General features: G+C 39.4%; 2 protein-coding genes across 6 annotated transcripts in view; one reads left to right on the top strand and one right to left on the bottom strand.

The window, feature by feature from the left end:
* Positions 1-6,070, top strand: part of cacna1c (calcium channel, voltage-dependent, L type, alpha 1C subunit) — a 136,480-nt gene extending 130,410 nt beyond the window's left edge. For all 4 annotated transcript variants that reach the window (XM_052553968.1, XM_052553966.1, XM_052553965.1 and 1 more), the window contains one exon: positions 203-6,070. In XM_052553968.1, the coding sequence (XP_052409928.1) occupies positions 203-553 (351 nt within the window). In that variant the 3' untranslated portion in view covers positions 554-6,070. The remainder of the gene's footprint in view (positions 1-202) is intronic.
* Positions 6,071-6,162: 92 nt separating this feature from the next.
* On the bottom strand, positions 6,163-16,474 carry napepld (N-acyl phosphatidylethanolamine phospholipase D). Of its 2 annotated transcripts, XM_052553970.1 has the most exons (6): positions 16,292-16,474; positions 15,569-15,649; positions 7,982-8,216; positions 7,067-7,713; positions 6,785-6,899; positions 6,163-6,501 (listed from the first exon to the last, which is right to left on the bottom strand). In XM_052553970.1, exons 1-6 carry the CDS (start codon positions 16,306-16,308, stop codon positions 6,379-6,381), a joined length of 1,218 nt encoding a protein of 405 aa, XP_052409930.1. In that variant the 5' UTR covers positions 16,309-16,474; the 3' UTR covers positions 6,163-6,378. The 2 variants fall into 2 exon arrangements, with proteins under 2 accessions (XP_052409930.1, XP_052409931.1); XM_052553971.1 differs by lacking the exons at positions 15,569-15,649; positions 16,292-16,474 and adding an exon at positions 8,815-8,895.
* Between the last annotated feature and the right edge of the window lie 8,235 nt (positions 16,475-24,709).

Genomic DNA, 24,709 nt, shown 5'->3' with positions numbered 1-24,709 from the left:
CTTTAGCACACAAAACTTCTATAGACAAAAAATACAAACAATAATTTTTTATAAAAAATGTCCTTATGTGAAGAATGGTTCTTTTAAGAAATTTTTACAGCAGAAATGGTTCTTCTATGAGTTCGCTGCAAAAACAAACTTAAAAAGCCTTTCCTTGTAAGAGTATAAAGCATTGAAAAGTTATTGTTCTTTCTTTGCCCAGGTGTTGATATCCGAGGGTTTGGGTCGCTATGCACAGGATCCCTCCTTCATCCAGGTAGCGAAGCAGGAACTAGCGGACGCCTGCGACATGACCATGGAGGAGATGGAGAACGCTGCTGACAACATTCTCAACGCCAACACACCGCCCAACGCCAACGGAAACCTGCTACCCTTCATACAGTGCAGAGACACTGGCTCGCAGGAGTCCCGTTACAGCCATGTGCTGGGCCTCTCGACCGCCACGGGCTCTGACGAGCTGCTGGGGGCGGAGCTAGAGTTCTCCGACGGGGCAGGCCAGCGGAACAGCTCTCTGATGGAGGACGAGGACATGGAGTGCGTGACCAGTTTGTAGGGGTAACAGCAGCAGCAACGGAGGACTTCCTGTGTCTTAGCCAAGCTCTCTCTGAGGACACTGCTGTCCTGCAGTCTGACCCGTCTGTTCCGTGTACCTACCGTAGGGGTATAAGGCCATTCTGCTTAGCCGAGACCAAGTTGGTTTTTAGTTCGTCCGTGTGTTTGCGAGAGCACGAGCGAGTAGGCGTGTGTACATGTTTGTGTGTGCGTGTTTCTAAAGTGCCTCACAGTTCTCACAACCTTGATTCCAGTAAGGAAACGGAACCCTGACTGAGCAGGGAATGAAGGGAAAAGATGCGCTGTGTGTGGCAGTAGGGCTCGACAGCCGCAGAATCGGCGTGGGCGCTCGGTGACGAGCAGGTGGATCTTGAGGGCCGTGTTGGGAATTTGCTGCCCGGGGGTCATCACGTGTTCGAGAGATGTTCACAGGGGGACACATTGGAGCAGCTCTCTTTCCTTTCCATCCATCTGTTCATCAGGAGAAGTGTTGTCTGCAAACTCCCTCACGTCATCCTTCTCCTTCACGGCTTTCTTTTGTGTTCAGTTGATGATTTTCGCTGCTTTTTTTGGATTTGATTTCTCTAGTTAAGCCTGCACATAGCTTTTCCTTTTATCAGTGGAAGACTGAACTCTTTGAATTGCTCTCTTTCTTGTGTACCGTTACGGCTTTCAGGTAACTGCTAGCTGTGCAAGGTACGGGGTCATTGCATCAGTGGCCTTTTATTCCAGATCTGCTTCAGGTTTTATTTCCTTGTTTATTTTCCAGCATTTAGTGTTTATAATGTTGATTGCACACAGATGGATGCATTTTTTTTCTTAAATTATTATTATTATTATTATTGAAGCCGTTTAAGGTGTTTATGCCAGATGCAGTGTTGTGAATCTAATGCCTCTTACAGACACACAAAAAATATATTTATTTATTTATTTCTGTCAGAGGTGAAGCGTGTTCCGCCGGGGGTTCAGTCTCTCTCACAATGTTTATTGGTAGCTCACAAGCTGTAAATGAGCGGTGTCACTCACCTGGACGCAGGTAGCACTGACAGGTCTCATGGCTGCTGTTGGATCGGACTCACGTTTGCTCTGAAACTACTGACGTTTCTTCACTGCTGATCTCCAAAAACATTCAGCCGACAGCTGCGATCCTGTCACGATCCCACCTGCTCGACACAGGAAACAGCAGATCTTCGGAAGGTCAGTAAAGGTGCACTTTGAGGAGAGGAAGGGTGGAGTATTCAGGGATGTCTGGGTAGCGCATCATTAAAAAACAACTCTAATATAGTTCACACAGGGCTAAATATATGACCATCATTATGAAAGTACCAACATCAGCAGTGTCATCATCATACAATGTTATTGATTGCTATTATTATTACTATTATTGTTAAGGATATTTTTCTGCTGCGTTCAACACTGTTTCCATGCAGTTCGGCAGACACACAGAGAACTATTTATTGATCTATTATGCAAATAAGGTGTTGAAGCGTTAGCATTGTGTTGGTAATGTGTCGACGGGATGGAGTGCATCCCCCAAACACATGCGCTGATGAGAAACCTGACCAATCCACTTCCAGGCATCTCTCTGTTTGTGCCACACTAGACCGGGTTAGAAGTTTTGCACACTACTTCAGACGATATGAATTTCTTTTTCCATGTATGAATAGATAATTGACTATTTTTGTCTTGCTGACAATTCACTTTCTCACGTTTGGTTCCAGGTCTGTAACATCGCATTCAATCTCAGTCTCTAGTCCTGTGCCATTTTTTTTTTTTTTTTGATTGATTGATTGAGTTCCTGAATGTTTACAGGAGATCTCTGCTCTGAGGACGATGCAAAGCTTGTGAAAAAAACATGAAAATGTAGCCAGAACCCACCTGCTCTGTTCCAAAGCCGCCCCCACACCCTCATATCCCCTACACACACGTGCCATATGTCATTGTGAGGCTGCCCCAGGCATATTTTGAGGCCTTGGTTGTGTACGTGTGTGAGTTTCTCCGTGTTTAGCATATGCAGAGTGCGAGCGCGTTCGTGTGGTGTTCGTGTTAGCATATGCAGGATGAGTGAGTGAGTGCATGCGTATGTGCTTGCATACCACAAGATATGCAAAAACAATGCAATAACTTTTGACTGTACAACAGTTTCCTTCAGAACTACAGCTGTACAAAAATCTAATATACAGAGAGAAATATATTCACTGTTGTGTATTAAGTTACAGAACTTTAAATTGAAGAAACCTGTCATACTTGAAATCGGGTGCATCTGAGTATTGAGTATTTTGAAATAATCTTGTGCGGGTCAGTTTGGTTCGATGTTTTTCTTCTGTTGGTTTCAATTATCTCTGCATGAGGATTCTTTTGGTGTGCCAAGCGTTTTGAGTAACTATTTCTTTGTTGTTTTCATTTTTAAAACATTGAGGAAACACTGATGACGAGGAGCGAAAGGTGTAAATACAGATGGAGGAGAGAAGCGTCTCGTTGGTGTGAAAAATGATTTTGCATATCTTGTGCTCAGCTGAAAGGTGCATGATACGCAAGAGCAGCTCTCTCTCTTTCACTCTCGCTTTTTCCCCCCTTTATCTTTTCATTCGCTCACCCTCCTTGTCCTTTCTTCAGCAGACATCACAGTGGAGGCGTTTTATTACGGCACCGGTGAACAGGCTCACTTTAAATAGTTGGTCATGCACATAAATTCTCGCTATTATTTGAGGCTGCAAGTGGAAACATTAGAAATCCCCTTTCATTCCTCAAGTCTCATGGGACAATCTGCATTGGGCGAGGAGATTTAGGTTGGATGCTAAGCTTGATTTTTTTTTTTAAAAAGGAGTCTAAAGAATTGACCTAGCGGATGGAGTCCTCCTCTCCTTTCATTAGCCAATGATTGTATATTTTTATAGACTTATAGAAAAGAATTAACACATAAGAAGAGACAATATAAACTCATCTATATCTGCTGAATGTCAGGGTTAAAACTGCTACACACAACCGTCTTTGAGAATGTATGTAGTGACTATGTATAAATAGAAGTAAAATGATAGAGAAATATAGAGTAAATCATTCGTATTCACCACAGTAGCTCCTTTTGAAAGCGGGATGGTTGGGTGTTTTTGCTGAGGGAGGAGTGCAATGAGATTAATCATGTGATTTTGAATCCGAGGGCTTTTTCACAGCTGCTTTATTCAGATCAACGCATCACGTATCCCTCCGAGCACCTGCACACGTTAGAACAGTGTGGAAAAGCCACCAGCTTTCATGAGACAAAAGCAGCGCCTGTGTTCAAATGAATACACTAATGAATGAACACAGAGAGCTGTCTGCTCAGGCCTTGGGGAAATGTACCAAATATTTGACTGAATATTTTATTAGTTGCTCAGTGAGGTTTTTGCCCAAATGGTTGTAATGTAGCTTTTCTTCTCTCAGAGAATCAGAAGTTATTTTCTATATTTTAATATATGAGAACTATTTATCAGATGAAAGTCTGGATGATATTTGGCACTGGAATGTCGATGATGACATTTCAGCAGGGCAAGTGTAGGTTGCTCTCCTGATGGACTTTGATTGATTGTGGCTTGTATTTCGGTTTACTATCTGTAGCAGTAGCGTGCACAAGTTTCCCCAATAAAAAAAAAATATATATATATTGAAAAAAATGGTTTGATGCATTTAAATGCATTTAATGCTGAATATTTTTGGAAATATAAACCCCTTAGAAAAGAGTAAACATATTAAACTGCAGTTTTTTTTTTGTTTTTTTTATCTTTAGTGTTTGTTTTATTTGGATAAACCCAGTAATTCATGAACACAAAATGTTAGTGGATTTTTTAAGGACATCTGTAGTTCAAGCATCAGCATTCGGGCCGTCCGGTGTTTCTGGGTTCATGCGTGTTCGTATGCCAATTCTGCAAGTGTCAGACTGAAGGAACGTGCCGTGGGGTTGACCTTTGACCCAGAGAAAGCCTGGACAGATGCAATGTCTGCCCTCTGGTTTAACCTTTGTGTAGCACGTATCTCTAATGTCCTCCTTTATATGACTGTTAATTTGATATTATAAGTTAATGTAGTGTGTTAATGAGTTTTAACGATAAACTAAAAGCTAAGGTGGTGATGCAATAATCACAATTTGCACATTTAAACCACGTTTAGTTTGACACATCGTACACATAATCCAAGTAAAGGATGAATTTATGCATAGATTTTAGCTGTCGTGTAAATATTGATTTCGCCCAAAGCTCAAAATGTCAATCTTGCCATCTTGTTTCATTTCCACGGGTGGGACGATATTTAATACAGATTTGTTCAAGCCGTCTCCTGCAGTAGGTGAGAAAGGCTCTTCAGTGTTTTTAGTGCACTGATAGCATTCAAAACCCCAACAGTGGGGAAGGGAAATGCAAAACCATTTATATGAACCAATTTGAGGTTTTCGAGTGGCATTTCCCCGCCTCTAGTTCCACCCAGCGAATGTAGCACTAGAGACAGAAGAAGATGGGCGGAACGGTAACGGTTATGATGAGGAGCTCAAAGAGTTACTATATTGCACAAATCTCCATGTATGAGTGAACGTTTTAACAACTTATTCTTTACCACATCCTGCTTTCTTTCTGCAGAGATGGAAGTAATGCTCTGTTTGATGGCGTTGAGCTCTGGGCTTGATTTGTTGGGTCTCTTTTTCTCTAATGGGTGGCAGGATGCTCACTCGTCTACAGACGCAGTCCGCGATTCTTTCCGTTATAGAGGCTGTAACCCGAAGCTGCATTACACTATTTTCCAGTTGGAGGCGATTCGGTTTATGTTTAACCACTTAAGACTCGCGAAGGGAGGAGTCATTGAGCGGATCGTCTCAATTTATTTTCGGTGACCATACGAACAGCTTCTATAGTTTTGATTGACGGTGCGGACGGGAAGTGTAGTCTCGAGGTCCTGAGCTGTTTGTTAGATTAACAAGCTGAAGTAAAATTAGATGCGTGTCGTGCTTTTGGTAGAATTCGAAGGCATCAGTGCTGACCATTCAGGTCTCTCACGAAACACCGTCAGAGGTCATTCACGTTTTGGACTTATTTAATGGAGTTTAGACCCCAGGTGTTCTTGAAAACTCTGTGAGACGTCTGCATGGTCTGTCATTCCCTCCTCTACTTTTGCTGAGACTCTTTTGTTTCGTTTCATCATTCTTTCATTTGTTCATTTAGATTTTAAAAAGAATACGCTACGTAAAATCTGAAGATTCAATCACTTTTTCTACTCCTATTTTCAAAAAAAAAAAGTGAAATGAAAAAAAAAAAATTGGATTTGTAAATAAGTGATTGTACAGTTTGTATCTGTATCTGTCAGTCTGTCTTTGGTGACAGAGTGTGTCTTGCTTATAACGCACGCTACCAGTAAATAAAAACTCAAAAATATCTTTAGATTGTATGGTTCTTGACAGGAAGTTTTAAATTAATCTCTGCTGTATATTCCTGTAATATTGCATTTTTATCTGAGGAATGATGTTATTAAACAATTGCAAATAAAGTGAATTTCCTAAGGTTTGGTTCTTCTGCATCTTATGAGTGATTACGACCGATTAGGTCCTCGGGTAAGAACTCACCTGTCCAATGTTATTCCAGTCCGCAGAGGTTAAATTCAGATGCTCTTTTATTATGATTACAGCATGATATTTTAAGTGACAAATTATATTAGAAATCTAATACATTTTTAAACATTCATGTTGCATTAAATCCAGAGTCCAGCCACTGGATCGGCACAATCTTTAGCTGTAAAATAATTTATGAAAATGCAGCCTGTGTAAAGCATCATCACATATATGTATCTGCATACTTCCTGGATTTCTGTTTAGTGTGTGTCTTTGTGGTCGATCTTCCGTGACTCTCCGTGATGAAGAATGAAGAACAGATCTGGATTCAATCCATGATTCACCATAGCCTCACGCAAACGTGCTGGAGGGTCAAGATAATGCTGAGAGAGAGAGAGAGAGAGAAAACAGCATGTAGTTTGAAATCTGTAAAATTATATGCTGGAAAATGTCTAAACACTTTTTCAGGCTAGACTCTCCCTCAGAGAAGCATCAAAAGCGTAGGCAAAGCAGTAAAGCCTGACGCAATACAACAACAAAGACTGGACTCCCCAACCACAGCTGGACAACAATTACACACAATCAGAGCAGTGACAGCTGGCCAGCTCAGTGGAGGCCGAGCAAACTGAGAGAATGAACATGTGGGAGAGACAGACAGGCTCATACCTCATAGGCCAAAGCAAACGTCCCCCAGTGAATGGCCAGCGATGTTTTGGCCTGAATGTCCATGTGAATCTGAACAGCCTCTTCAGGGTCCACATGCTGAGACTTCATGATTCCTCTAAGAACAAAAGTTGTATCATTAATGTACTTCAAATACACACACCTACTTTTTTTTTACAAAAGAGGACCAAAAGTAATTCATTGAGTAGCCAACAACATTCATAATATCAAATAAGGTTGATCTGACAACTAGATTAGGAATCAAACTGCTCTTTACAGTCTTACCTAGGCAGGTACGCTCCAATCGGGATGGCAGCCAGGTCGAATGGTCCGAAGCGTTTTCCAATCTCTTTAAATGCCGAACAGTATCCCGTGTCTCCAGCGAAGAAGAAACGACAATGGGGGCCTATGATTGTCCAGCTTCCCCATAATGCTTTGTTGTCATCCACAGGAGTGCGTTTGCACCAGTGCTGTGCTGGCGTGCAAAAAAATGTGACACTGTCGTGCCCGGGAATGCAGTTTCCCACCCACCAGTCCAACTCAGTGACATTCTCACAACCTGCCTTCTGCATCCATTCGGCCAACCCGAGTGGCACAAACCAGCGCAAACTGGAACCAAAGCGAGCATTCAGTGCTGCCACAGAGTCTGCGTCGAGGTGATCGTAGTGTGTGTGACTGATCACTACTGCGTCCAGGCGAGGAAGCTGTTCTATGGTGCAAGGGGGGTCACGGTAACGCTTTGGGCCCATGAATGCCACTGGAGATGCTCTCTGGCTAAACATGGGGTCAGTCAAAAACACCAGTCCTTCCATCTCCACCAGTACTGTGGCATGACCTAGCCAGGTCGCTCTCACAGATGGGCCCGTCTGCCCACACTGGTCTGGCCTCTGCACGAAATATGGCTCCTGAATCGGCAACTCACGGTCAAGAACCTTAAGATACAACACAAAAACATTTTTTCATTTTTAAACAACAAAATTTATGTATTTCTTCTCATGAATATTATTTCAGGTTTTATTATTGGTTTAAATTAGATTTTATTTTGATGTATGTATAATTTTGTATTAAAGACATTTATATCAAATATATTTACAATTATACCTATTTATAATGCATTAATTAATGTAAAATGTAACAGATTTAAATATATTTATATTTTAGAGAGAGAGTGTGTGTGTGTGTGTGTGTGTGTGTGTTTACCTCTTTGGCACTGGGAACATTACTGTTGTTCCTCTCGGTGAGGAACAGGCGAGCGATGGTGCTGTAGGAGGGGAACTGCCATGTTGTCCAGGGGTTCACAAAGCACCCACGAGAGTCCCGTCTGGAACACGTAACATCTTGCTCTTGCCTGTAATCCAGTGGGAAGTTATTCCCTGCGCTGACTAAAGGTTCCTCTGCCATGGACGCTCCACCAGCCTCTGAACTGCACAAACACCTGTTAAAAACACATTTGAGCAGCTTCTGAATGAAACAGTTTACACATAAACAAACAACTGAAAATATACACCTTTATTCACACATGGCTGGTAATAACAAATCTAATTTCTCTGTATATGCTTCTGTTTCTTTGTGCATACTGACATGTAAAAAAGTATTAAATGTATGCATTTAGCAGACGCTTTTATCCAAAGCGACTTACAGTGAATTCAGGCTATAAATTTTTACTAGACATGACGTTTATGGTCTATATATCCTTCTGCACTGCTTTTAATTTCCAACCGCGAAGTTGTAACGTTAGATGTGTTGTAGTTGTCGGATTTGTTTATAAATGAACCTCTTTAAATGTGCACAGTATTAGACGTTCACAAGTGTATACCACATTAATGTACCCAGAAGGTCTAGTCATAACACATTTGTTAGCATGAACACAATCAATCCACGGTTAACGTTACATGTGAAGAGAAAACACCAGTCTATACCCAACCCGAGAACACAGGAGCAGATTATAAAACACAACATATAAGGCTCGCTGACATTCTCAGGTTTGTGTTGTTAAAGAAATAAACTGTGTGTGGAGTGGAGCAGGTACGTACCGATGCGTCAGTCCCGCGAGCAGCGAACTCGAGTGCGTAGGTGTCGGGAGCGTCACGAGCGCACGAGCGCGCCTCTGATATAAGCGCTAGTGATGTGTCGTTCTTGAACGATTCGTTCATTTTGAACGAATCTTTAATGTGACTCGGGAAGAACGAGTCGTCTCGGGGAGTGATTCGTTCAGTCGCGCATGCGCATTATTCTATGGGTTCTGTTCTAGTAGTAGTAATTCACCTGTCAGTCAATGCAGTCTTGAGCCGGAAAGAGAATTGATTAGTTCATAGTTCGAGTCTATCGGGTTTTTGACTCGTTCCTCAATCACGTGACAGCCCAATACGTTAAACCCAATGCAGCATGAGCCGGAAAGAGAATTGATTAGTTCATAGTTCGAGTCTGTCGGGTTTTTGACTCGTTCCTCAATCACGTGACAGCCCAATACATTAAACCCAATGCAGCATGAGCCGGAAAGAGAATTGATTAGTTCATAGTTCGAGTCTATCGGGTTTTTGACTCGTTCCTCAATCACGTGACAGCCCAATACGTTAAACCCAATGCAATTTGAGCCGGAAAGAGAATTGATTAGTTCATCTCATGAGTCTTCGGGTCGAGTCGTTCCTTAATCACGTGACAGACCCATACGCTAAAACCATAGACACTGACAGTAAAAGAATGCAGATAATTGAATAGTTCATCTTTCGGTTCTTCGGGTTTTTCGTTCTTTTGTACTGTGTGACAACATTGGCTAGAGTAATTAGTTCATTTACAACTTTCCTTACAAAATGGCTGCGTAGTACTTATTTATTATTAGTATTATTTACTCTTACAGTAACGTGATGCATTTCTGGTTTCAAATTGTTGTTTTTAATTTCTGTCATGGTGGTAATTTTCCATAACACTGAATGTGGAAATAAAGAGTTGGTTATGCTTAAAATGTTGATCTTTTTTTCTGTCTGTTTGTTTGTTTTGGTTTAGTTGTGCAGTTATTAAATCAGATTGTCTGTGTAAACCATACTTTTGTAACATATGACACTTTATAAACATTAAAAACACTGTACATACTTTTGAATAGTTGTTTATTGTTTATTACAGAAAAGCTTTGTAACAAAGAGGACAACTATTCCAAAATAAATTAAAATAATAAAAATGTAAATAATTAAAAATGAAATTAAAATGAAAAGATAATAAAGCCACAGGGTCTAATAACCTTAACAAATGAACTTTAAAAGTACAATATAAAAAAAAAGAAAAACTAAATATTGCACAACAAGCTATTCCCAAAATAATTTTAAACCATTTGAATAAAAAATAAATGAAAATTAAGAGATACTAAAGCTATGGAGCCTTATAACAATAACAAATAACCTTTTAAAATCACAACAACAAAAATATTGCACAACAAGCTAGTCTTTTTCTAAATAAATAAAAATAAATAAGCTTTAAAATAAATAACACACTGTGGCTATATTTTTAGGACTTGCTTTAAGGCATGTTTACATTATTAAAAAAACAACAAGCTCCCTGACCTTGGATGGGCTGAGTCTGTGAGTTCTTCTATCTGAGATAATCTGCCCAGTTTTAGAAAAAAAAAATTCAGATGGCACGGATGTGGCCACAATGCAAAGTCTTGTCTTTGTGACTTCAGAAAGGCTTGTGTATACTGGTGAACATCTCCTCCACCAGGCCAGAGGGTCTGATGTGCGGGGTAAGAGTGGCTCTGCAAGGTTGGCCATCATAGCATCTGAGGTCTTAGAAGAGGTAGCAGAAGGCCTCAAGCTTGCTACCCTCTCGTCAAAGTCTTCCCAAAACATGGCCCCTGCACTGGCAGTGCACCAGGATCTGAAACTCCTCACTCTGAGCTGGGTTAAAACTGTTAAAGCTGAAGTTATCATAACCTTAATGTCTTTAACATTTGTCTTTAACATTAATAATTCAAATTCAAAATGTTATTTGCTTTTAATGTATGTCATTATGTCCTTTTTTGAGCAATCTTCTTATACATATATTACACCAATATGTCAAGTCTGCCTAGGAAAAGCAATTATTATACCAGCAAACTCAAAATTGGAGTAAAAATGAACAAACTAGTCTATAAATACTTTTTATTGTAAGCTTGGATTATTATATTATTATATAGCCTAGTGTTTATTTACCGATAGACAGTCAAGAAGACAAATTAATCAAAATTTTATTTATAACAGGGTTTTATTTATTTATAAAATAATAACAAACCACAGATCCTCAACAAACAGTAACAAAAACACGGTGACAAATGTCAGAAATAGCGCATGGGGCTGTCACGTGATTAAGGAACGAGTCAAACTCGACCCGAAAGACTCATGAGATGAACTAATCAATTCTCTTTCCGGCTCGAGACCGCATTGGTTTCGCGTATGGGGCTGTCACGTGATTAAGGAACGAGTCAAACTCGACCCGAAAGACTCATGAGATGAACTAATCAATTCTCTTTCCGGCTCAAGACCGCGTTAGTTTTGCGTATGGGGCTGTCACGTGATTAAGGAACGAGTCAAACTCGACCGATAGACTCATGAGATGAACTAATCAATTCTCTTTCCGGCTCAAGACCGCGTTAGTTTTGCGTATGGGGCTGTCACGTGATTAAGGAACGAGTCAAACTCGACCCGAAAGACTCATGAGATGAACTAATCAATTCTCTTTCCGGCTCAAGACCGCGTTAGTTTTGCGTATGGGGCTGTCACGTGATTAAGGAACGAGTCAAACTCGACCCGAAAGACTCATGAGATGAACTAATCAATTCTCTTTCCGGCTCAAGACCGCGTTAGTTTTGCGTATGGGGCTGTCACGTGATTAAGGAATGACTTAAACCCGAAGACTTCTTGTCAGATAAGAGGTGAGATGAGCTAATCACAGACTGAAGACCCAGGTAAAGAATGAGTATTTTTTTCTTTATCTCATAGCATTTTATTTTTGTATTGTTTGTAGTGTGATCATCTTTGCGTAAGTACTAGATGTGTTGGGGAGGTAGCACTTAATATTTTAATAACATTTTGCTAAAATGAACGAAATGAACGAAATGACTCGAAAAAAGATTCGTTCATTTTGCTGAACGAGACTCAAAAGTCCGAGTCGGTAAAATGATCCGAACTTCCCATCACTAATAAGCGCATCACTAGAAGAGCTGAAGTAAGAGCGGCCATAAGGGACAAAAACCTAAAACCGAAACGAAACGCGTCAAAGTTTTAACAGTCTAAGGTCAGCACTCTTACGAAGCTACAGGACAAGAAACAAACTGCTCAGATTTATGCACTCAACGTTTACTTCCATTTTTGCTTCATTCTAAACATATCGTCGCGGGTAACTTAACTTAGTAAAAACTTCTTAACAACCGCGTAAAGAACACACCTAAAACACGACATAAAACAATCCCGGCGTTCTGGTGAGTATGAATAACGTCGTTTATAAAGTTAGATTTTCTATAAAAACGCCGGTTTGGTTGTAAAGAGGTTTCGGAGTTTGTTTGTAACGAGCGGTGAACAGTAATGTTCCGGTGTAACTTCCACAGACGACCAGGAAAAAGAGCGGACTGATTCACTGCTGGTGCTCTCTGTCACAACTGGAGCACATGTGCGTGTGAACATCTGTTTCTAAATATGATTCATCTGATGCAGAATATAATTCAGGGTCGGGTCGGATAAACTGCTTAGGCTAGTCTTACAAGTTATCTGTTTCACTGGTCATAATCAGTTCCACAAAACTTAGATTGTCTAATTTAAATATAAAAAGGCAAGACTGATAATCTACCCATTGGCTAATTTCTAGTCAGTCAGATTAGTTCTCACCCTTTTAACATGGTGGCTGTGTATGTTAAGGGGACATCGGGATGATAGTAACACTTTTTGTGGTTGTTCATGCCAGACCTCTCAAACTTTTACACACTGTAGCCACGTTTGTCTGCTACAAATAAAACCCACTTCAACTTGTACTACACACTCACAGATTATGTGAGTTAATGTCAAATATAAAGGGTTTGTTGTTACAACCTACCCCTCTACTGGATAGAGAAACACACAGATACATACTGTATGTCATATATAGATCAGTGGTTGTAACACTAGCTGGGGTAGATGTAACAATACAGTGTACAAGAGGTAATTCAGTTAAACAAAATCTCCACCCTTTACAGATAATGCAAGAACTTTATGGAAGAACAAAAATGAAAAATGTAAAGACTATAAACGATTGCTATGTGTGTGTGTGTTGTAGTTTGTTAGAATTTTCATCTTAACACTATATCAAATGTGTGTGTGTGTGGAACTTTAAAATTAGAACTATAACAAATGTCAGTGTGTCTGTATAGTATATTCATTTTGGAACTTTAAACTTAACACTAACATGTCTGTGTGTGTCAGTGTGTAGTGTATTTCTTATGGGACATTAAACTTAAAACTATAACAAACTGCTGTGTGTGTATAGTGTATATCTCATAAGGGTTCAGTCTCACAGTTGTGACAAATGTAGATGGCATCCCCTTCATGGGCCCAGAACTGACAAGAAACACACTTGACCCACTCTTCTTTTGACCTACGGTATTTCCAAAGTGTCATCAGATGAATCAGAACTCATTTGGTCACTGGACTTGGGCTTTTTGCTTGTTTTCTCCTTTTGTCCCTTCCCAGACAACAGTCTCTTTCTTGCCCTTTGCCCGGTGTTCCTACCATTTTTAATGAACACCCCGAGCAACCATTACATGGCTAACTCTTTTTTGAAGGTGGGTTTGAAGTCAGCATTAATGTCTAAAATCAAATTAATTGCTAATTAAGATTATGCAAGTCATCTTTTAATCTACATTACAATGAATGCTAGGCAAAAAATAATCTTGATTAAAATAATAATAATAATAAATACTTTCTTCCCAGAAAATATTTTTTTTGGTGATAAAATTCACAATCTTGCTCACAGACACATTCCACTTCTCCACTTCACAAAATGGAGATGGGAGTGTACGAAATGGATGACATCACCGTAGGTTGTTTCTGATTAGCCAAACTGACTGTTACAACTGATCCCGTTACAACACACCCTGTGCAACTGATCCCTGATTTCTCTCGCATTTTTAGTCTTTCGAGCTTGATATTGTTTACATAAGTGAAATGCACTTGCAATATTTTACCACAAGAGGGCAGATTAGTGAAAGCCTTGTGGCAGTAACAATGCATAGAAAATATGTGAATCAGAATTCTCCTGCAATCATTTTCCCCATGTGAAATAATAAATGTAAGAGGAACATAGAAACGCTTGCACATCTGCTTTCACTGTGTGCTATCCGTGTTTGTACATTACTTCAGATTTGAGGGTTTGAACAGTTGGGATAGTATATGCTCTTTCTTGTGTAATTAGGAAAATGTACTATAAAAAAAAATATAATAAATTGCTAGAGAGATAACATTATCAAAAGTGCCATGTGGCACATATACGTATATTTACCTGATGTGAAATTAATAACTCAGCTCATGAGTCAGAAAATACTGAATAAATATAATAAATGAGCTATAACATTCCTCAGTCTCATAGAAGATGAGAAGAGCTTCAGGAGTTTCTGTGACTTCTTCTGTTTGAGCATTTTCTGCAGCTTCAGAATCTTTTTCTGTTATGGCTCTATAACCTATCCAAACACTCCAAACGAGTAAATACTATATTTACTTATTGCTTATGTTGAAATGCTCATGTATTGCGTTACATCTAACAAAGTACCCCAAACTCCACCACTAGTTGCGAAAGCTGGAGTGGCACTAGTGGCTAAATGTGTTGATCGCACACACAAATACCCCTAAAATTGTGGGTTTAAATCCCAACACTGCATGTTAGAACAACAATTTTGGTCCATATATATAATACAAGCACATGAAAGAAAAGCCAGTGTGCTGTGACATTTGTGGATCAGAGGATATTTATTTGGCTTTTGTACATAAAACTATTGGTTCAAATCAAAGAGTTGGGCTTGTTCTGTTACATTACTTATTATTCTTATATTACGGCTTGTTTTTAAAAAAAATCATATTTCCAAATAACATAAGTACCTGCTAAGATTTGATGGTTTAGTGGGTAAATTGTTGCCTTTCATTTGTAAAGTCCTGAGTTCAAATCCCACTGCTGCTTATGTTAAAAATCTCACATATTGCATCCAACAAAGTGCCTCAAACAGCAGCCCACATTGTGAAAGCCAAAGTGGTGCTAGTGGCTAAACACATGTTAATCACACACGTGGATGCACTGGAGTCATGGGTTCAAATCCCCCCTCAGTGTGTTGGACACTACACCACAGCTTTAAAGCCTTTATCTGATACTTTATATAAAACACACAGGTGAACAGTGAAGTATAAGTTTCTTAACATCTCCAGACAAGAGATCTGTGGCTCACTGGTATGAGCACTGCCTCATGGGTTCAGAGGTTGCTGGTTCGATCCCAGTAAGATCTCTGTGATATGAATGAGTAGTGTGTGTGTGTGTGTGTGTGTGTGTGAGTGAAGGGTGCACCCAAAGGAGGGGGATACCAGTACGGTCTCCCCCTGGAGCTTCCGGCACAATGTCCAGCAGGGGTTATGCTTTTGACCAGACTGAAAATAAATTATTAGCTGTATAAAATTTCACATCCACCGTCCCTTCCCCACCTACTTAGGTTGCCATCATTTGCTTTATAAAGGTGCCCCCTTTCAAAAAGAAAATGATGGCAACCTACACATTCAGTACTAAACAACACACATTATCAATTATATTCACCTGTCCATGAGAAGTTGTCCATCTTTATGGTGAATGACCGTATGTCCCAGAACTCTGTACAGTCCAACCACATGCCTTATTCTGTAGAGGAAAGACACATGAAGAGTTTATTTGCAAAAACAGATATCAAAGTTATCTTCTTTTTTTTTTGCAAATAAATTCTTCATATATAAACAAAGACTCTATACTGAATGTACAAAAGCATTTTGAATCTCTGAAAATAGATCAAATGGACATCAAGCTACATTTTCTTGCCTGTAAAGATTTAAAATTTAAAAGATGTATACTTTTTACATTTCAATAAAGCTAAAGATCTATATTCAGAGATTTGCTGCCCTAAAATATACATATTTTCTGTGACCCACACAATGCAATTCAACAACTAACTCAAGATTATTCTTAAAGTCTGACTCTGAAATTTAACAAAACAGCCAACATATTAACGGAATCTGTGGTAAACCTACATTAAAGATCTCACTGCTTTCATTCATGCTCAGCTAGCTGTCAAATGACTAATAAATATTACACTGAGACTTTTAAACACACAATGACAGCGTGTATCGAATAAACAGCATCACCTAAATACTCCAGCAAAGCACATTAAAGACCTGCTTTGTGCAATCAGAAGAATGATACTTCACTACAAACTCAAATAGTAACTTAGATACAAAATAAAAAAACACCTAAATAAGTACTAAGGACTTTACAAGAGAAGTTACTTACAGGAATCCTCGATTCATGCACTTTATCGCAGTATATGAAGGTTTTGTTTCATTGTAGCCTTGAATATGTGCTGTTGAGTCACATTAAGAGTCTGTCACTCAGCTGTCATGGGCAGAATCTGCACTTTCATGGCTTTAAAACGGTCTTAAGTTGTCGTCGACACTGCTGTCAGGTGTCATGCTGTCAATGATGGACAGTTCGCCGGAAGCAGAGCCCACTTGCGCCCCTAGTGGTGCGGACGAAAAACTGCACGCTACCTTCCCACAAGACACTCGTCTAATAGTGCCAGCAAACTGAAAAAGACTTCAAGTTTGGTCCCCAACTCGTTTTTTAAACGTGTAGTTTACTTTAACATTTACATACTCAAGCATAATCCCTGTTTATCACGTTGACTGTAAAACAGGTGAAAACGTGATTAGCGGCTCCCTCTTGTGGTCAGTAAGTGTTAGCAGATTTATTAAATGACGCCAAACTGAAGGAGGAGGATCGGCGAGTGGACACAATCAATGTTGGGGCTAATTACTCAAAAAAGTAATATATTACATATTACATATTACTCTCAAAAATAGTAATGCCTTACTTTACTTTATTACTCCCTGGAGAAAGTAACTAGTTATATTACTAGTTACATCTTTTTTTCTTAATTACTCTATGATTGCCTGAGATGCATCAGATGGAGGGAGAACATACAAAGGAGGAGTGTTCTTTAGGGTCTTTATCAGTGGCGGCTCCTGCCAATTCTCTCAGGGGGGGGCAAATGTTTGCTCTATTAATGAGGATAGGTCACCCATTCAATTGATAAATTAACGGGTAGTTAAAGATGTAAAGGGAACCGAACTACTATAGTATTAATTAAAAATAAACTGACATTAGGAATCAATCTCTTGCACTCCTTATTTTTCTATATCCGTGTTAACACTATTCAGCAGCATATGAAGACTAACACCAGGATGTGGTTTTTCCAAAAAATACTTTTTACTTTTCGATTTCAGTTTAATAAGAAATAATTGAAGTCACATAAATCACTGTTTACACAACTCACTTATATTACTGCTCGTCAGTACACCTGTTCTCTAATCAGCGGTTAATTCCATCAGGTGCATGATTTCACATAGAGCAGCTGTTACTACACAGAGCCGTTATTAACTGAGAAGATGCGCAAATCCACGTTCATTTTCAGCGTTTATTGGCACGGTTCTATGAACATATGGTTCACGCACCTGATGGAATAAACCGCTGATTAGAGAACTGGCTTTACTGAGATGCGCATTAACGAGCGGCCGATCGTGATCGGAGCACCCCTACAAAATAATTACTGAATCTCCACCCGTAGAAACTAGCTTTCTGTTGCTGGGAACCTTCCTCTGAAAAAGAGCTTGCCGTTGTTGACGCTTCCATTTTTCCCCATCTGTCTGAGCGTGCCGCTCTGCTGCCGGCTGTCGACCAATCAGTGATGGTAAATGATACCTCGTGCCAAACCCAGACCAATCACTGTTCCATTCACGCCCTCCTTCCCTTCCCTTCTGTTCTCTGTGTTGTGTGCCTTGTGTGTGATGAAGGTGCTACTGGTAAATGTAACGCAAGTAACTAGCTCGGGAAAACTGTAATAATATTACCATTTTCAGACGAGTAATGCCTTACACTACTAGTTACTGAAAAAAGTAATATTATTAACGTAACGCGTTACTTTGTAACGCGTTACACCCAACACTGGACACAATACATGTTCAAATAAATCTATAATTTTGTCAGGATCTCGAGAAGCAGATAAACACGGAATCTAGCAGTAAATTGACTCATATTATCGCTTAATGAGAAGTAAAATGTCCGATATTTTGAACTGGACGCCACATGCCATGGCCAAAATACAAACAAAATAAATCCTAGGCTGTTTTTAAGCGTCTGATGTTCACAGTTATGCAATGATTTCGTATGATTGTTCGCAGATTCAGACAGCACTTGAATGGTTAGGAACGGCACGTTTGACAGCCCCACAGTGAACATGAAGTAACATGTTACATCTGCAGGACTGAAAGACGAACGCTGTTATCTGTTTCTCTTTTAGTGTTAAAGGAAAACAATTTTTTGACGGCAATTATTAAATTGACTGTGAGCTGAAGATGGGAAATCTCTCAAACTTGAGAATACAGGTTCAAATCCTGCCATTTCTAATATTTTTATATATAAAAAAAGAGAGAGAATAAAAAATTTGCCAAGTCCAGCTCAATTGTTCAACATATGAAATTAATACAAGTTGTTCTGCATGTGGAGTCCTGTGTTCACATACATTATTGCTTTCAACATTTTTAAAACATACAGAAAAAAATTAACTCTTTAAATTCAGTGGCTTAAATATAGAGTGTTGTGGTTGAATTATTAATTATTCATGACAAAAAAAAAACCAGATAATAGTTTTCCTTTCATGATTTAAAATCTTTGTTAAAATTATGCATTTATTGAAATAAGTCTTTTATGGTTTATTTTAAACTCAGTGGCTCAACAGGTAAAGTGCTGTGTTTTAATACTGGAGTCCTATGTTCAAATCCCACTGCTGCTTATGTCAAAAAAAAAAAAAAATAATAAAAACCTCTTGCATATTGCATCATATCCAACAAATTGCCTTGAACAGCAGCCCACATTGTGAAAGCCAAAGTGGTGCTAGTGGCTAAACACATGTTAATCACACACGTGGATGCACTGGAGTCATGGGTTCAAATCCCCCCTCAGTGTGTTGGACACTACACCACAGCTTTAAAGCCTTTATCTGATACTTTATATAAAACACACAGGTGAACAGTGAAGTATAAGTTTCTTCACATCTCCAGACAAGAGATCTGTGGCTCACTGGTATGAGCACTGCCTCATGGGTTCAGAGGTTGCTGGTTCGATCCCAGTAAGATCTCTGTGATATGAATGAGTAGTGTGTGTGTGTGTGAGTGAAGGGTGCACCCAAAGGAGGGGGATACCAGTACGGTCTCCCCCTGGAGCTTCCGGCACAATGTCCAGCAGGGGTTATGCTTTTGACCAGACTGAAAATAAATTATTAGCTGTATAAAATTTTACATCCACCATCCCTTCCCCACCTACTTAGGTTGCCATCATTTGCTCTTTAAAGGTGTCCCCTTTCAAAAAGGAAATGACGGCAACCTACACATTCAGTACTAAACAACACACATTATCAATTATATTCACCTGTCCATGAGCAGATGTCACTCAAGGCAAGTTTCCGAGAACTCTGCACAGTCCAAGCTTATCCCTTACTCTGTAAAGACATAAATAAACAAAGACTCTATATCAGGGATAGGAAACACCGGTCCTGGATTGCCACTGTCCTGCAGATTTTAGCTCTAACCCTAATCAAACAGATCTGATCCAGCTAATGATGCTCTTTATTTTAATATGAAACAATACAGTCACACATTATAAGCATTACCTGTTCATAAGCAGATGTCCCTCATTATGGCTAATGTCAGTCCACATGTCTTGGAAGTTGGTAGAGTCCAAACACTTATTCCTTATTCTGTAGAGGAAAAACATAAATAATTAAAACAAGATAAGAAATTAACATACAATTACAGTGTTGGCCAAAGTTATATGACACTAGTATTTTCACCAGCTAAAAAAATTAAATAAAATAATTATAATGTTTTCAAGTTATTTTAGAAATTATATATTATTTCTATATTTTGATGTAGTGTGTCGGAAGGAAATGTCAGTTTAAATCTCCAAACATGAATCTTTCCATTAATTGCAATAATCAAGTGAGAATTTTGTTTGCACAAGGAGCCAGACAGTGACAGACAGTGCTGAGACAGACTAAATCCAGAAGAAATGACAGCTGTTAAAGGTTTTAGGCACTTGCTGTAAAATGAGGATGCTATCAAAAATAATGTCAAATAGAATTTATTTCTCAATTAACTTCTATTAACTAAATAAAATAAACATTTGGGGTGACCATCCATTGCGTTTAAAGCATATTTTGCCCTAGCTGCACCTGCACATAGTTTTTCAGCAAAGACTAAAGTCTCAAATCCAAAGAGATATTCTTTATCAAAGTTAAGACTCATTCAAACACACCCACACATGTCTACATCACTATGTGGAAATATTTGCATAATGCTGCCCAAATGTTCACGCAAAGAAAAAAGATGTGGTTTCAGTAACAGTTAGTGTTGAAGCAGCCATGTCAGGGAGATGCTGTGTGTTTCCAGGGGTAGGCAAGTTCGGTCCTAGAGAGTTCAGCTGCAACCCTGAAAAAGAAAACCTTACCTGCCTGTAGTCTAAAGACATTGATGAGCTTATTCAGGTGTGTTTGATTAGGGTTGAAGTTGAACTATGCAGGACTGAGGCTCTCTAGGAACGAACTTGCCTACCCCTGATCTAGGTGAAAGCACAAACCCTTTATTTGGCTATCCGAAAGTAGATGCATTTAAGAAATTTTATGATTGCTTATGATACACACAAAGTATGTATACAATTGTGTTTTTTTATTTTTCACTGAAATCTGTATATTGTTATAAGTTCAACGATCAACTCATTTTTTTATGCAGTGTGTAAATTAACATATGTATATTGGTTTACATGGACAGAAGAAAAAGTACTCTTATTTTAATATTCTGACCCTGGAGTCGCGAACGGACTGGCGAACTGCGCAAGCTTCCTCATACCAACAGAGGAGCTGTGAAGGAGCAGACCTGACTCTCCCGGTCTTTTCATTTTATCCTGTTTTTACAGGTACAGTAATCTGTCTAACGGGCCTCCGGAGGCGGGGCCTGCAACACTTACAACAGAACAGCAACGACCATTTCGTGAACATTGGAGAGGAGGTCATTCCAGGATTTCCCTGGTTAAATAAAGGTTAAATAAAAAAAATAAAAAAAAAATTCTAACTTTTCTACGACAATCTGGCACTTCTGAATCAGCTACTGTAAGTATGTTTTGTTATTAGTTTAAGTATTTGCTATTCACTGTTCAAAATGCAGTGTTTTGCTCATCGTGTATGTATGTTACGCATATTCAAACCTTAACAATCACTTGAATCTAGCTTGTGATCACTGTTGTAAACAGAAGCAGTTCCAGGGGAATTGCACATGCAGCACAGCAGATATGAGTGGTCAAAAAGTTCCTCTCCTTTTCCATGTGAATTCTGGGTAAAAGGACATTAAAAAATTCAAGGGTTTCTACACGGTTTTGTGTTGGTGTTGTTAGTTTTTTTTACAATTGACCCACAGTAATCAGGGCTACAAGAACACCAAGGTAAATGCAGCACAATAATGGGTTAGGCATGATATCATGATATACACATTACTTACATATCATGTTTGTTATTATTATGAGATATTATTACTAAAATGATTTAAGAGCACAGTCAAAGATCAACTTTTGCTCTGTAGGTGTTATTTAACATGTTCCATGGCACCACTTTGTTGATTCATAGTAGGGAGGCCAGGGTTAATAATAACATAACAAGTCAAGTTAAAGGCAGTAAATCTCTGCAATGACAAACAAGGCAAGCTAAAGCAATGACACTCAGCAGATGCTTTTATTAAAATATTTGAAATAACAAAAATTATAAAGTAAAATAAAACCCTTTTTTTAAACCTAAAAATAATAGGCTAAAATATAAAAGCAAATTATAAGTTAAATTAAATTTAAGGATGATTAATAAATATTTATTGCAAGAAATGTTGTGCTAGTTCTGCTATTCCTTTAGGTATTAGATTGTTCAATGAATATAAAGTGGATGTTTAGGGTCCTTTTGCTGTTACACTTGTATGACAATTTTTCAGTTGTTTAATTTAATTGTATGCGTGTGTGTGAATAGATTTATATTTTGTCTATGTGTGGACAGATGTATATGTATATACGTCCTATGTATATCTTTATTATTGAAAATGTTTTGAAAATGTGTTTTTACATTTCTCTGGTATTTTATATTTGCTTTTTTTCTGTAATTGTATCTTTCAATGTACTTTCTACAATAATTTAATCTTAGAAGCCTATTGCTAAACGGAAAAGTAAATAAACTTCAATCTTCAAGTAATTTCAAGAGATTTAAAGCATTCCTATTTCAGCAAAATGAAGCTACACTACACTAACCCTACACCTAAATCTACCCTTCACAGAAAACTACTGGCAATTTTTACATTTCATAACACTGTTTCATGTGTTTTATAAGCCTGTTGTTTTACAGTGACACAGGAGTTGTAATAACCATGTTTACACTTTTTATAGGAGACTGTGCATATTTAAAGATTTTAGATGATGGCGACAGGAGCATATGAGTGAATGAGATGAAACATCATTGACAGATGACAGAAGTGTTGTCTTTAATGATAGATAATCCAGGGTGTAATCTAGTGGTTTGTTTGTTTGAATTGTGGGGACATTACATATGTTTAATATTTTTTATACTGTACAAACTGTATTTGCTATTGCCCTATACCAGTGATCCTCAAATCTGGCTCGCGAGATCCAGTTTCCTGCAGAGTTTAGTTCCGACTCCAATTAAACACACCTGCCTGTGATTTTCTTATGATCCTGAAGACAATGATTAGCAAACTCATGCGTGTTTGATTAGAGTTAGAGCTAAACTTCGCAGGAAAGTGGATCTCGCGAGCCAGATTTGAGGATCACTGCCCTATACCAACACTACACCTAACCCTACCCCTTACAGGAAACTGTGCATTTTTACTTTAAAAAAAAAATCACTCTGTATGATTTACAGGTGCATCTCAATAAATTAGAATCTCATGGATAGTTAATTTATTTTAGTAGTTCAACTCAAATTGTGAAACTCATGTATTAAATAAATTCAATGCACACAGACTGAAGTTCAAGTCTTTGGTTCTTTTCATTGTGATGATTTTGGTTCACATTTAATTTAAACCCACCACTTCACGTTAGAATATGGTGACATGCCAATCAGCTAATCAACTCAAAACACCTGCAAAGGTTTCCTGAGCCTTCAAAATGGTCTTTCAGTTTGGTTACCTAGCGTTCACAATAATGGGAACGACTGCAGATCTGACAGTTGTCCAGAGGACAATCATTGACACCCTTCACAAGGAGGGTAAGCCTCAAACATTCATTGCCAAAGAAGCTGGCTGTTAACAGAGTGCTGTATCCAAGCATGTTAATAGAAAGTTGAGTGGAACGAAAAAGTGTGGAAGAACAAGATGCACAACCATCCGAGAGAACTGCAGCCTTATGAGGATTGTCAAACAAAATCAATTCAAAGAATTTGAGAGAACTTCACAAGGAATGGTGTCACACCCCTGGACTCTTTATGTGTGTTTTTGCCATGTGCCCAGTTTCTGTCTCCAGTGTTTGGTTTGAGTATTTGCCAGGGGTGTCTAGTTTTCCCACCTCATATGTTCTGTGTCCCTGTTAAGTTGTTCCATGCATCTGTCTGCCCTTCATTATCCTGTCTTTAAATACCCATGTCTGTTCAGTCTGTGTTGGTTGGGTCTACAAACCACATACGTGTGTCTTCCTCATGTGTTCCATGTTGGATATACCCTGTGTTGGATTAATAAAGTCTTATTTCACTTATCCTCAGCTCTGTGTTCCTTCCGGGCAGCATAGTGTGACAGAAGATCCGACCAAAACAAAAAAGGCTTAAACTGCATGTCTCCCATCTGTTTATATTCCGGTTTTCCTCAGTCTTTTCCATTTCCGTTTTGTTGATGGATCCCTTCCTTCGTCTGAAGATGGTCCTCAGGAGGAATTCACCGCATTTGTGGAGTGGACTCCACTCTGGACCCAGAGCCCAGCCCACCATCTCCCTATGGCTCCTAGCTCCCTCCTTTCCACCATGGCCCAGCAGTCCACAAGCTCCATCTTAGTCTGGCATCTACCATCCTATGCCTCGGGACTTCACTCCTCTGGCTTCGCCTCGTCCCTCCGGCTCCATCAGGCTCCTTCATACCCTTAGCTTCACCTCAGTACTCTATCGCTCTGGCTCCACTGTGGTCTTCTGGATCCACATCTCCGCATCGGTCGCCAGAGCCATCAGTTCCGCCTAGTACCTGCGGATCCTCCCCGTCACCCTGGTGCTCCGCTGCCATGAGTTGGGCCCCAAGGAGCCGGCAGTCATCCATCCTCCATGGCACCTCCCACCATCGGCTATTATGGCTGTGGCCTGGGTCCTGCTGGACACCTCCTGCTCCAGATCCCTCCTGTCTCATCCCTGGCTCCTTCTTCCATGGTCCCTGTATGCTGGTCCCCTCCCGGGAGACCATCCTCCGCTGGAACCTCCTCCTTCCCACCTATTCTCCCTCCTCTCTGTTGTTTCTACAGTGTGGGATGCACTGCTGGGAGGGGGGAGTAATGTCACACCACTGGACTCTTTATGTGTGTTTTTTCCCCTGTAACCCTGTTTCTGTCTCCTGCGTTTGGTTTGATTAGTTCCCAGGG

Source organism: Carassius gibelio, chromosome B4 (genome assembly GCF_023724105.1).
Source record: "Carassius gibelio isolate Cgi1373 ecotype wild population from Czech Republic chromosome B4, carGib1.2-hapl.c, whole genome shotgun sequence".
Lineage (NCBI taxonomy): Eukaryota > Metazoa > Chordata > Actinopteri > Cypriniformes > Cyprinidae > Carassius > Carassius gibelio.
Note: the sequence above shows the minus strand (reverse complement) of the source record. Positions and strands in the feature narration are given on the sequence as shown.